Raw genomic sequence first — 13,738 nt, 5'->3', positions numbered from 1 at the left:
CTCGTGTGGCAGGAGGCTGTCATTACCGCTTTCTCCACATGTGCTCCAAACTATACGTCAGCGGTGCGTTTGTTTCTTACTACAACACACAATGTAACGAAGAACAGCTGCGCGAACCTCTGCACAGGCGGGCACGCGAAGAAGCACGTGAGGCAGCCTCCAGGTGCCGCCACAAACCTGGTTAATCTGAACTTCATGTGTTTCCTTGTGAGGGTTTGCAGCATTGGTTGCTTGTTTTGTTGGGAAAATGCAGGCATGTGGTTGAGTATTTTCAGTTTTCTTTATATGGGTACAGTATGAATTCAAAATAGGGTCACAGCTCTTTGTTCTTTGTTTCAGGAAGCCTGTGGCTGATTGTTTTTACCATGTAAAAGATGAAAATACTCATCTTCTCTGATTGGCCTTACTTTATTTCACAATAAAGTTTCACCCCACGAGGCGCCTCTTTGACCCAACCATAGACTACAGATTTTTCTTGGAACAATCTGTGGAATAACCTTTCTGAGAAAACCCCAGAGCCCCTTCAATTTCATGGCTTTTTAGTAAAATGAAAAGCTTTTATTGAGAAGAGCTTCCCTTTTCACTATTGATTCATCTGCAGGGGACCTGCAGGGTGTTTTTAAAAGGGACACACTGATAAACTGTGTTTTCCTACAGCAACCAGCTACAGATGTTATTTTGTCTTTTTATTTACTTAGCCTCTGTTGGATGACAAGACAAGACAAGACAGACTTGTATTTATCGAACTTTTCAGGCACAGAGGCTTCATTTACACTTTTGCCATCCTCTCTCCTTTCATTGTTTCTTTCTATTAAAGCTAACATTACTAATGAATTTCATTAAATCTGGACCACGACCCAAACAATCTGTTCTCCCCGACCCCCCACTGATGTTCCTAATCTGCTGTGAAAATCCGAAGCTGTTGGCTAACCGAGTAACAGGTGTAAAATTTCCCCTTTTAAGGTAAAAACCAGCAGAAATAGGAAGTGTGCTTAACTGTATTTACTTAAATTATCCCTATAAATGAATTTCTAAACAAAGCAATGGACGTTTAACAGTTGGTATCGCTTTTATTTCTTTATTATCCATCCATACATCCATTACTTAGCTGTGTCTACTATTTTGCATGTAGAATTAAAAGAAACTTTGAAGACATTTTCAAGGACAGAAAGTCAAAGCTTCTAAAACCCTGTGATTTGGGGGTTTAACTAAGAGTTCCTTTGTTCTGATTAATTTGTGGACATAGTTTGTCCCTACAATGTACTTAATCTGGTATTATAAAAGAAGAAATAAGTATATACAGAGAGCCTGTCATCTGACTGAATGAATTTGTTAAAGCATTTGCACAAATATAACCAATAATTATGGACCTATTAAACCTCTGCCAGACTAAAGTGATAAAAATATTACATCAAACGATTCAACTTTAATTCCTACAGTGTCAATAAGAGTCGCCTCAAACTGGCTTATATTATATATTCGATAGAGAACCCCAACAATCATTTAGTAGCATTTGGCGACACTGTCTTTTCACAGGAAGAGACCTCTAACAGAACCAGAACTGGAAGGGACAGCGAAGAGAAGAGAAGAGAAAATACAAAAAACAGCGAAAGTGGACAAAAGTTAAAGACACGCAGCAGATGAATGTAAACAAAGTTGAACTCTGATCAGCTGATCTCACTGCCAGCTCAGCTCAGATCTCATATATGGTTTATTTCTTAAGCTGCTTTAGCCTTCTCACAGTTGCTGTGCGTCAGCGAGCCACTTTGCAACCCACCTCCACTCGACCTCCTCCTTTCCTGCTCTCAGACCTCCCCCACTGCCGTTCATACACCAAAATAGTTAAGTAACATATAAACAACTGACTGGTAGAAAAGTTCCTATTTTTTTTACTTTATAAAATAAATCTCTGTGAATTAACCAGAACTTTATGTTTTATATTCGTACAGGACAGTCGGGCCAGTGAGCTTACCAGAGCTTTTTCTGTATTTTGACTAATTTTATTTATAGAAAAATCACGACATGCTTTTGAAATTACACTTTTAATCTCAGGGATTGCTGTTATAGATACACTAATGTATTTCTTTACACTGACAGAAAGGGGAGTTTCAGTGGCGCCTCACTCAGAATCAAAGTGGGCTGTTTGTGGTCTACCGTGTAAAATGAGTTTGACATCCATGGTTAGATCAAAGTTGTAACACCAGGTCTAAATTTCTGCAGATACAAGTATTAGTTTTGAACTCAATTTAGTAAAACGTGGAATTAAACTATGATTTTCACCTGTTTTCTCTTTATGAGATATATTATAGTGGTTGTAATGGCAGAAGAAAGTTGTGAGACGTCATTTTATTTGACTTTTTCGGATTTCTATGGATAATTTTTGAAGTCTTTAGCTCTCAAATGTTCCTTTCAATAAGAGGTTTAGAGAGGTGGAACTTCTTAAAGCTCATTCAACCTGACAGTAACTTTTTCTCATACATTCAGGTTTTCCCAGTGAAACATCTGGAACAAACTTTGCAGAATCCTGACTAAACTCCGGGCTCAGCAGCCCCGGATGTGCAACTTGTCTGACTGCAATCAATTAGTGAAATTAGTTTCCTGGAGCACGCAGAAGTCCCGTTTGCCCACCCACACCCGTGTTTTAGACTCATAAAACATGAAAAAAGTGGCAGAGATTTCCCAGAAGCAGTGCGAGCTTTAAAGCAGCGATGACTGTCGGGTTAGAATAACCTTCGCCTCCACCCGCGTGGGTGGGAGGAGCTACCAGTCACCGACTCCAGCTGCTTTCTTCACCTCCCACCACAGCTCAGCGGGCTGCCTCGGGAGCAGGATCGTACCGACGCCACCTCATCCGTCTCTTCTCCCGATCCCGATGAAGTGATACACCTGCAGCCACGTTTGGACGATGAAACACCAGCTCGGCCTCACTTTTCAGCAACTTTTCCCCGAGTTTGGAGGAGCTGGGAGGAGACGCGGAGACTGAGGAGCTCTCGCTGAGCGGCAGAGGTAGGATCCGAGGACTGAAGCTGTGCATCTCAGGTTGTCATGCATCTAAAGCATGAAGGCCAGCTGATCAAGCTCAGAGGGGTTAATGAGGTCAAATAGACGCACAGCAGGAACACGAATAATCTGAAATTACAGACTAAACTGTGGCAATAATTAAAGATTTTATAATAACTTAAGACTTAATGTTAGTCAGTTTTTATTGCACGTGATTACCTGTAACCTCAACTATTTTATAATTTTATGATGTTTCCCAGACATTTTACTTTAATATTAAACAACATGCAGGCTACTTATTTGAAGCATTCCTTATTACAGTCTTAGAAAGGCTGTGTTAAAAAATAACGCACGTGTTGCAGTTTCTGTGTGATTTTTAACAAAACACGCCTAAAATAAAAAAGAAGAAAAAACCCAAAAATGAATTTCAAAATGTCAAAATCTGACTCAGCTTGTGTTTTCAAGTCTAGTTATTATACATTAAATTTTACATTTATCACGTCAGATAAACGAGTTCAAAAACGGTAAAGCTGAACGTTTACAGGCAGATTGAATATAGAATATTTCATGTTTAATGTAGAATTTAATAAGATAATTGCATACTTTGCATGTGAAAATCTGTATTCCCCCTTAAAACAGGTGGAAATAAGCCGACACCTGTTATAACTGAGGATAAAGTGTAAAAGTTACTTTTTGGACTCTGTTAAGTGTGAAATTAAAAGAAGCGATGATTTGTAAATCTCATAAAACAATAAGGTGAACCTGAAAGTGATGCCAGCAACATGTTTATCACTGTGCAGCATCCTCTCTTCCTTTAACAACAGCTCATAAACATCTGGAGCAGCTGCTGGGCTCGTGGGAGAGGAATGTTGTCCCGTTCTGGTTTGAAAACTGAATATACTCAGAGCTGAGGGTCCTTCTCCTCTTTGGTCTGGAGGATTTTGATTTGTGTGATCACAGAACATCTTCACACTTTTCCTCAGGTTGTTTTAAATTAGCTTTGGTGATGTTGCTCGAACATGTTTGCTCTTCTATGCACGATCGAGCTTTAACCTGCGTTTGTGTACGGCACAGTGAGCTGAGTTCACAGACAGAGATTTCTGGAAGTGTTCCTGAACCCATCCAGTGATTTCCATGACAGAATCAGGTCTGGTTATGACGCAGTGCCGCCTGAGAGCTGAAGATCACGGCCAGCCACTATTGATTTTTAGCCTTGTTCCCTGCGCACAGCGATTCCTCCAGATTCTTGGAATCAGTCGGTGACATTATGCTCTGTTAGATGTCCCAAATGTTGCTGCCATCAAACTCAAATTAAGCTAACATTTTTCAACATTTTATGTGTTTTCTTTGTTCTGTTGTGAATAAAATATGGCTCTATGGGATTTTCTTTTAACAGTGTCCCAACTTTATAGGAATTGTTTGTGTAACAAGTCACAAAAATAGTAATACTCAAGTTATGTGCTGAGCCCTAAATGTGCATATTTTTTATGAATGACTGGCAGTAATTCACTGAACTCTGTAAAGTTCAAACTTACTGTGCTTAATCTGTGACAGGACGATAACATGTCCGAGGACAGAAACTGTGATACCTCGGCCAAAACATAAATCAGTGTCCTGTATAAAAAGGTTTCAGTTTGGTGTGTGGACTGAGAGCTGCTCTATAGTTTTATATGTTTATTTAGGAAAATAGCCATACAGACAGAAGCAGGACTGCAGGTCTGAGCATTGGCCCGTCGTTTTCACAGGTTACTGTTTGTTTCGCTCTGTGTGGGAAAGCACTGATGTATTTGTGGAGAAAGTGATGAAGGTACAAGTTTGACAGCTCGTCATCTCTGCTGCAGGCCGCTACATCGGACCTGCACGACAGACACAAAACACGTTGTTCAAGATGTAATATTCTCCCCCTTACATCACTGCAAGGGGACTGCACATCTCTCACAGATGTCTTGTTTTGTTCAACCGACACTCCAAAATGCAAAAGACGTTCAGCATATGAAACATAAAGTAGGGAAAAGCTACAAACCCTCACTTTTAACATAAGATATACTCTAAAAACTGCGAAACTCCAATCTTACAGCAAACAATAAACGCAGCAGCTTTAGTAAAACAAGAATCGCTTGAGAAATTAAAGTGCAACACAAAATGCAATCTACTACACACATACCAAGAAAGAAACAAACCCAGTGAGTAAAAATCTAAATGAAAGACAATAAATCATCATGTAAAAAAATGCACGTAATATGGCAAAGAGCTCTAAAGGTTTTATTTGATTGAAACTGAATATAAAGCAGTGCAGGTTTCGGTAAATGTGGAAAAAAAGGACCAAAAATATTGGAAGACAAAAAAGTGGTGTGGTATAGGGAAGTATAGAGGAAAGTTCAGTATAGGAGCTGGAACAGGCGGGAGTTTTATAGATGGATTAAAGAGCTAATTACCAATCAGGAATCCTGATTTCAGGATTTGTGATTGTAATATTTGTACGTTTGTTTTCCCTGACTGATTGTGTCTGCGCTCCTTCAGGTCTGTAACGAAGCCTGTGTCCGTTGGTGTCGTTTGCGGCGGAGATCGCCTGGCGCCCGTCATGTCGCCTTGGATGATCCTTCCCGTCAGCCTGCCTGTCTTCATCATCACAGGAATATGGGTGGTGTGAGTACCTCCGAGTAAACAAGCCGCGCAGCAGCATCTGCAGGAGGTTCCCGTGTCTGTTTGTACACTCAAAGTTTAAATATGTATTTAAAGTTCAGCTCTTGAAACACTCACGTAAACATTTACTTCTTTTGGATAAGATTAGGACTCGTTAGGGTAAATACATTCAGCTGCTTCCTCTTTAAATACGAGCCTTGGAATCAATAAGTGTGTAGTGATGAAGGTGATCTTTCTTCCTCTAAAAGACAACTCACGAGTCAAGCTGTCTGCACACGAGTGTGGTCACACATGTTATCTGTTATCCCTGCTGCGGTCACCATGATGTCGACTGACGGTGCAAAGTTCATGCATGTGAAATGTTTTCCTTTTTTGGAAGCCAGAAAAAACGCTTAGTCTTCATTTCAGGACTTTGCAGGCAAAGAGTTGTTTTAAAAATCCTCCCCGGCTGGAGTTAATGCTTGTTCCTGCAGGCATGTAAGAACTCCTGAGAAGAGACCCAAGAATCTCTGTTTGTGGTTAACTGCAGTTCCTCTGATAGCCACTAGAGGCAGCCATCAAAGATGAGCCTATCCCAATAGGCTCTCATGTTAAAATGACCAGCATGTTTGCAGCCTGCTCTGAAAAACTGTTTGTTCTGTCCTGCTAATGACACTTGTAACACGCTTGGATATTTCTTCATAGCTCACCCATTTAAATGCTTTAAGGCTTAAAGTTTGACATTGTTAAGGGTACGGCTGCTGGGCGATAGGTGGATGTCGACATGCAGCCACTAAATTTTGTGTTTTTTGTGCGGTTAATTGTCACAAACCATCCAATACGTCTGTGCTTCAGTTGTGTGAGTCAGACTCTAGAATTTTATCCATATTTTTAGCACTAAATATTAGGGCTGAACGATATATCGCATTTGCGATAATATCGCGACATGATCAAGTGCAATTTTCTAACCGCAAAGGCTGCGATTATACTCTGGACATGTCCAAATTCATGGGCTGCATCCTCCTGAGGCCGCATTTGTAGACCGATTACGTCACAGCGACGCGCCGAAGGCTGTCCAAATTACTACCATATCCCAGAATTCATAGCGCGGCCCAGCCAAACTCCAGTTTCCAGCGATGGCGGCCGCTACTAAGTTTTAAAATTACTCATACTAATCTTTCTGGGTCACAAAATAAACTTTTAACATATTTTCAGGCGAGAAAGTAGTTGTGTAAACATCAAATATCTGCTCGGTTTATCAAGATATCCCATATTTGCAAAAGTGCTTCGACGTTTTCAGAGGCGTCTGCTACCCACCAGCTCGACAGCTAGCCGGAAGCTCGAGGGTTACTGATGCGGCCGAGAACGGCACAACTCCCGGCACATCATTTTCAGATCACCGCGGAGTTTCGCTGCTCGGGTTAAACGTAATATATAAGTCACTTAGACAACCTAAAAATGTTATTGTTGGGCTTTTTTCAGTGTTTTGTTTGTTCGTGAGTAAATCGGTTTGGCTGAGATTAAAGTTATTAGATTAGATAAAATAAAACTTTATTAATCCCCCGGGTGGGTTCCTCCTTGGTTTTCACACAGCTGACTAAACGTCAAACAGAAAACTGATTAAACAGAAGTATGAGACAGTCGAGAATTTACACCAGTGTCTGGTTATATTTTAGATAGCAAGAAGCAGACGGCCGAGTTTATTAAACTCCACCGAGACAGCGGTGACGCTAATCAGAACTAGACCGTCCAATTTCACGCCTTTAAATTTTAAAGGCGTGTTTGTGTGTGTGTTTATACAATTGCTATTATGTTTGCACTTTATGTGTAATGTTACTGACTGCAGAGATCAGTAAGATGTGTGTATTTTTTATTTATTAGTTTTATTTATTTAATATTATTTTTTAATTGAATGACTGTCTAGTAGTTCACAGATGTCGAAAAACTGAGTGTGGTAAAGCCACTGATTTTTTTAATGTATATTTCTGCAATCGGCACATTGTACTGACTTTCATTTTAATGTTTACACCAGGGTTCCTTGTCAGCACTTTATGCTCAGATGTTTGTAAGCTAAAAATAAACTATTGTGTATGTTCAAATATACTGTTGTGATTGAAGAAGTTAAATAAAAATGTCAGTCATCAATTCATGCATCACCTCATGTCATCATAACAGAGGTCTGTCTTCCAGGAAAGAACAGTTTAAAATTAATGTAATATAGTATTGGCCATACTATATGATGTATTGCTTGTCTTTGTTTAATAATACAGAAGACAAAGACCTTAAAAAATAATCGCATATCGCATCGCAATCGCAATATTGGGGCAAAAAATCGCAATTAGATTATTTTCCATAATCGTTCAGCCCTACTAAATATACATTTTAACTTTCTCGAAGGTGATGAAAGTCAATCGTTTTTAAAAAAATAAAATCTAATATTTCATTTCTCTTTAAACAGAACTGCGAAAAGTCCCCCACTAAAAACAAATCTCACAATTTTGCATTTATCTTAAATCATCACTGACCAGAGTCCATTGAATTTAACATTTTTTCACTGTACTTTATGGAGAATTGTTTAGGGAAAATGTACATGTAATCAAATTACTTAAAGTCAGGATTTTGATTTGCAATGTCCTGTTTTGATACTTAAACCAGGATAAAACTGATAAAACCTCATCAAGTAACAGAGCTCCCAGCAAAAAAGCAAATAAAAGCATAAAAAAAGGAACTGTTTCCTTTGATCACCACACACGAGTTCCTGAAGAGACCAGAATACTTTTCTAATACTGGATTCTTGGTGTAACCTTTTAATGAAATGTAATGGTTAGTTGGAGGCTCATTTCTGTGTATGAAAAGGTCAGTCAATAATAATTAACGTATAAAAGTCAGTGTAGGATTGTGTAAGTCTATCAAGAGTGGCACAGATGAGTTATTGCTCCTGATAATGATCTCTTGAGGAAAAAAGCTATCCAACATCTGTGCTCCCAGGCTGGATGACCTCTGGATAACGCCTTCTTGCACTTTCTATAGACTAGGATGCTGGGAAACAGCTGATTTCTTTTCCTCTCAAAGTGTGAGAGGATTCACAGTGTCCTTTGTTAAATGAGTGCGAGAGTTCTTCACGCCGGGCCTCTAAAGCTTGAATCTGTAATCCCCGTCCTCCTGCTGTTTTTTCAGGCACGTCGACACCTGTCTGTTTCTGCCTTTGAATGCTTTGTCAGCTTTTGTCATGACCTAAAAACTCCACAGCTCTGGGCAGCTGTGTGAGGCTTTTTGCGGGAAAACATGAGGAGTTTGAGTTTTACACTTTAACCAAAGCGAAGTAAATTATTTATATCAAGCTGAAATGTGTCACATCTGAAGGGAGAAATGACTTTTCTTTTTTTGTTTTTTCCAAAATGAATTTTTTTTTTTTTAACTCGTTCTTTGTATTAAAATCAGTAATAGGTCACAACTGAGCAACTTGCTCTCCCAAAACATCAGCTAGAGCTGGACTGTCGCATGCTGCATGTTTATTAGGAGGTGGGCAGGGTGGTGGTTTATGCTCATATTTTGACCTCTGCAGTGAATCCATGCACGTGGCCGTTGCCAGCATTCACGTTTGGGCTGATGCATTGTGTGTTAAGTATCTTGTGAGTTTTTTCCCTCATGGGTCAGTTTGTGGTCAGTTTCACTTTTTGTTTTTTTGGCAAAAATGTCCGTCAAGTTTTTTCACTTCTTTGTACTTTTCCTTATATCTATTTTGGTAATCTCCCTCCATGAATTTACTGACACGTGTGAGTCCTGATGTGGAGGCGATGATTGTTGAACTGGCCGATCACAATAGTCGCAGGCTACGTCTACACTCATCCGGATAAATTTGAAAACGGCATTTTTGTCTAAAAACGCTCCGCTCCACAATATCATTTTCAGTCATTTTCACAGAGTTGTGCGTCCACATTGAAACGGCCGAAAACGCTTACGGTCCAGTACTGCTCATCCGTGAAACGCAAGAAGATTCAGCCTGCCTCATTTCTGTCTGCCGTTTATGTCTGTGAAGGTTCTCAGTCATCCAGGTCATCGTAGTCAAAGGAGCTTGCAAAGAAAAGCGTCTGGACTTCTTTAAGTTGCTTGAAGACGTTTCACCTCTCATCCGAGAAGCTTCTTCAGTTCTAAGGTCAAATGGTGGAGAGTCCCAGATATAAACCTAGTGGGAGTTTCCCCCCACAGAGGGACAAAAGGACCCCCTGATGATCCTCTAATCGCCTGAGCCAAGGTGGGAAACTGGGCGTGGGTCCCAATCAGCCAGAGTTTCGGGTGTGTTCATTGTGAAACCTGGCCCCACCTTATCATGCGAATTCCTGAGGTCAGATGGCCCAGGATGTGAGTGGGCGTTAAGGCGTCTGGGAAGGGATCTCAAAACTGGATTATAGATGGCAGAGAGTTGGTGTCGTAAACCACCGCCTCTGTTCAAAGATGGTCGCTCACAGTGGACATAGATGGCTTCTTTCACTCCTCTTTCAAACCATCTGTCCTCTCTGTCCAAAATGTGAACATTGGCATCCTCGAAAGAGTGACCTTTATCCTTTAGATGCAGATGGACTGCTGAGTCTTGTCCTGTGGAGGTGGCTCTTCTGTGTTGTGCCATGCGCTTGTGAAGTGGCTGTTTGAGAAGCTTCTCGGATGAGAGGTGAAACGTCTTCAAGCAACTTAAAGAAGTCCAGACGCTTTTCTTTGCAAGCTCCTTTGACTGTCTGCCGTTTATTTACTTTCTGGTGTTGTGCCAAAAAGTGATTGCCTGCTAAAAACTGATTTCCAATGTTTCCGTGTATTTTTTATGTGTAATATCTTTATGTATGTTGGTAAATAGACTTCGGTGAACAGCGTTTACAAAGGGGTTATATATAGAATTTAAAAATTATCTGTTTTTTCAAGTATCTTTACAACTCTGTGTTATTGTACTTACATTATAACCAATCCGGTCCTTTATCCCCACTTAAAATATTTTTACAGAACTATTGTAATATTTGCTGCCATTTCTGCTGTCCTCTTGGCCAACTTACTCTTACAAAAGACATTTGTAATGTTAATGAGATTTTTTTTTTTTAACTGCATAAATAAAGGTTATATAAAAGTCACTGCCAAAAACTGATTGCGGCTTCTACCTTGTTACACGAATGTTGTTTGTGGCTCAATATGACTTTATGTCATCCATGAGGGATGCATTTGACATATGTTTCACATATTATAGCCCAACAAGTTACTAGCAGTTTAAATACCAGCAATCAGTTTTTGGCAGACGATCACTTTTTGGCACAACACCAGCTCTTTGAAACATTGCGGCAAAAGGTAGAGGAAAAGCACCGAGTTTTTTAAATGGACTAACAATGAGGCGGAGTTGTTGCTGCGAGTAACACAAAAGTACAAAGTTGCAAAAGCGAGTGAGAGTTAAGGGATTTGAAGAAAAGCTCTCTGGAGCATGTGCAGACTGATATTAATCTTTAATAGGGCTGTCAAAATAGAGAGAAAACAAAACAGCTGCTGTATAATGCCCTCTGCTATCTTAGTTTAATTGGTCACAGCTCCAAAAAGCTCCGTTTACACGGTCCACACTGTGACACGAAAACGGCGTTTTCAAATGTATCTGCTTTGGAGAGCGTTTTCAAAAAGCTCTGTTTTCCTTGAACAAAAATGCCGTCTCAGTGTGGACGGGAGGCCAAAACGGAGAGAAAAAGATGCGTTTTCAAATGAAAACGTATTAGTGTGGACGTGGCTAAAGGGTGTGATGATGTGACATGTGGTTACAGGGAGGAGCACATCAGGTTATGGGGTAGTAGTAGTAGTATTTATTTATTGTCATTGTCAAGAACAATGAAATTGCGTTTGGGGCTTCCATACAACCCAAAAAAAAAGAAGAAAATAATAAATACCCCTTAAAACCCAAGTGTACATATTTAACCCAGTGTGACTCCAGTGCAATAAGACAATCCTTAGCAATAATGTTCGTAGAAATTCAGACAAAGACCTGAGAAACATGACAAAATACAACAATGCAACCCATTCAATATTATTGTACTGTGAGATATGATATCAGATATGATAGTTATCTATTTAAGAAAGGGGGGGGGCAGGAGGGGGAAGAGAATAAAGATATGATGCACCAATGCAGACCAGTTCATTGCTATTAAGAAGTTGGATATGGTTATTGTCCGTGAGAGGGGGGCAGAGAGTTCAGGAGCCTCACAGCCTGTGGATACAGGCTGTTGGCCAGTCTGGATGTTCTGGCCTGTATAGACCTGTACCTTCTCCCTGAGGGCAGCAGATGGAAAAGGTGGCGCGCAGGGTGATGTTGGTCCCGCAGGATACTGTGCACCCTCCTCAGACAGCGAGTGGGGAAGATATTACTGATCTCTGGCAGACTTGTTCCAATAATTCTGCCAGCTTCTTTCACCACCCGCTGGAGTGCTTGCTGATCGGCCTTGGTGCAGCTGGGGAACCACACTAGAAATCCATACGTCAGAACGCTGCTGATGGCACAGTTGTAGAAGTTCAACATCAGAGATCTGGGAATGTGTGCGCTCCGCAGTCTCCTCAGGTAGTAGAGGCGCTGTTGGGCCTTCCGTGCAACTGAGGTGATATGGTTGCCCCAGGACAGGTCCTCGGTCACAGTTACCCCCAAGAATTTAAAACTGCTCACCCTCTCCACCGCCTCACTGCCAATGAAGAGAGGCAGATGGTTGTTATGACCCTTCTTCCGGAAATCTACAATGATCTCCTTGGTCTTTTTGGTGTTTAAGACCAAGTTATTGTCGTGGCACCATGACTCTAGTTGTTGCACCTCTGTCCTATAGTTTGTCTCATCGTTGTTGGATATAAGTCCGAGCACTGTAGTGTCATCTGCAAACTTAACAATGAGATTGGACGCGCAGGAGGAAATACAGTCATGGGTGAAGAGAGTGTATAGCAGAGGGCTCAGGACACACCCCTGAGGGGCACCGGTGTTGACCACAAGGGTGGAAGAGGTGTTCTTACCCACTCTGACACTCTGTCTACGGTTAGTGAGGAAGTCCACAATCCAGTTGCACAGAGAGGAGTTAAGTCCCAGTTGGTGGAGTTTGGGACGGAGTTTGTATGGCCGGATGGTATTAAAAGCCGAGCTGTAGTCTACAAAGAGGAGCCGTGCATAGGTGTTCCTGTGTTCCAAGTGCTTCAGTAATGTGTGCAGCACTGTGGCGATCGCATCCTCGGTTGACCGGTTCTCCCTGTATGCAAACTGGTGCGAGTCCAGGGATGGTGGAAAAGCAGCTCTGATGTGTTTAATGACCAGTCTCTCCAGGCATTTGGCGGGAATGGGGGTGAGTGCCACAGGTCTGAAATCGTTCAGACATGTGACATTTGACTGTTTTGGGATGGGAACGATGGTTGCTGCTTTGAAACAGGATGGTACCAGTGAACAGGACAACGAGGTGTTATATATAGAGGTGAAGACGTCCGCCAGGTCCGCAGCACAGTCTTTTAGCACCCGGCCCAGCACTCCATCTGGCCCGGCCGCCTTCCTGGTGTTAATGCTCCGGAACACACGCCTCAGCTCATGAGTGCTCAGGACTGGAGCAGGATCGGTTGAGGGGAGAGGGGACAGGACAGGGTCGGTGTTCTCCCTATCAAAACGGGCATAAAAGAGATTTAGATCCTCAGCCAGAGTAGAACTGTCGGCTGAGGGTGATGGTGTTCTTCTTTTGTAGTCCGTGATAGCCCTGATGCCCTCCCAGACCTGCCTTGGGTTTGTGTTGTTCTCAAACCTGGCCTCGATACGCCTCCTGTGCCGCTGCTTGGCAGTCTTGATGCCTCTTCTCAGGTTGGCCCTGGCAGCACTGTATGCCTCCTGGTCCCCGGATTGAAACAGGTGTTATATATGGTAGATTATGCTTTCAGGTTTCAAAGGGATTTGCAGGGATCTTCGGGGTAGATTTAACACAGCAGTATGAATCCTGTGAAAGGTGCTTTGGCAGTGCCAACAGAAAGTTACTGGAAGTATGCCATTTCCTGTTTCAACTTCTATTTCAGTGCCACAGCTGTGATTTTCTTTTCCCATTAAGGAGAAGACTGCAGCGAGTCTAGCGTGCCAGAGCATGAGGAT

The 13,738-nt window shown here is 41.6% G+C and overlaps 1 protein-coding gene across 1 annotated transcript in view; it reads left to right on the top strand.

Annotated features, from left to right (window-relative positions):
- The first annotated feature begins 2,656 nt into the window (after positions 1-2,656).
- Positions 2,657-13,738, top strand: part of LOC102301375 (transmembrane protein 150A) — a 29,779-nt gene continuing 18,697 nt past the window's right edge. Inside the window, exons 1-2 of the mRNA XM_005913748.3 lie at positions 2,657-3,006; positions 5,521-5,646. Coding sequence (XP_005913810.1) covers positions 5,582-5,646 — 65 coding nt within the window. The 5' untranslated portion in view covers positions 2,657-3,006; positions 5,521-5,581. The remainder of the gene's footprint in view (positions 3,007-5,520; positions 5,647-13,738) is intronic.

This window comes from Haplochromis burtoni, unplaced genomic scaffold, assembly GCF_018398535.1.
Source record: "Haplochromis burtoni strain Fernald_Lab_line unplaced genomic scaffold, NCSU_Asbu1 Contig_6, whole genome shotgun sequence".
In the NCBI taxonomy this organism is placed as follows: Eukaryota; Metazoa; Chordata; class Actinopteri; order Cichliformes; family Cichlidae; genus Haplochromis; species Haplochromis burtoni.
Note: the sequence above shows the minus strand (reverse complement) of the source record. Positions and strands in the feature narration are given on the sequence as shown.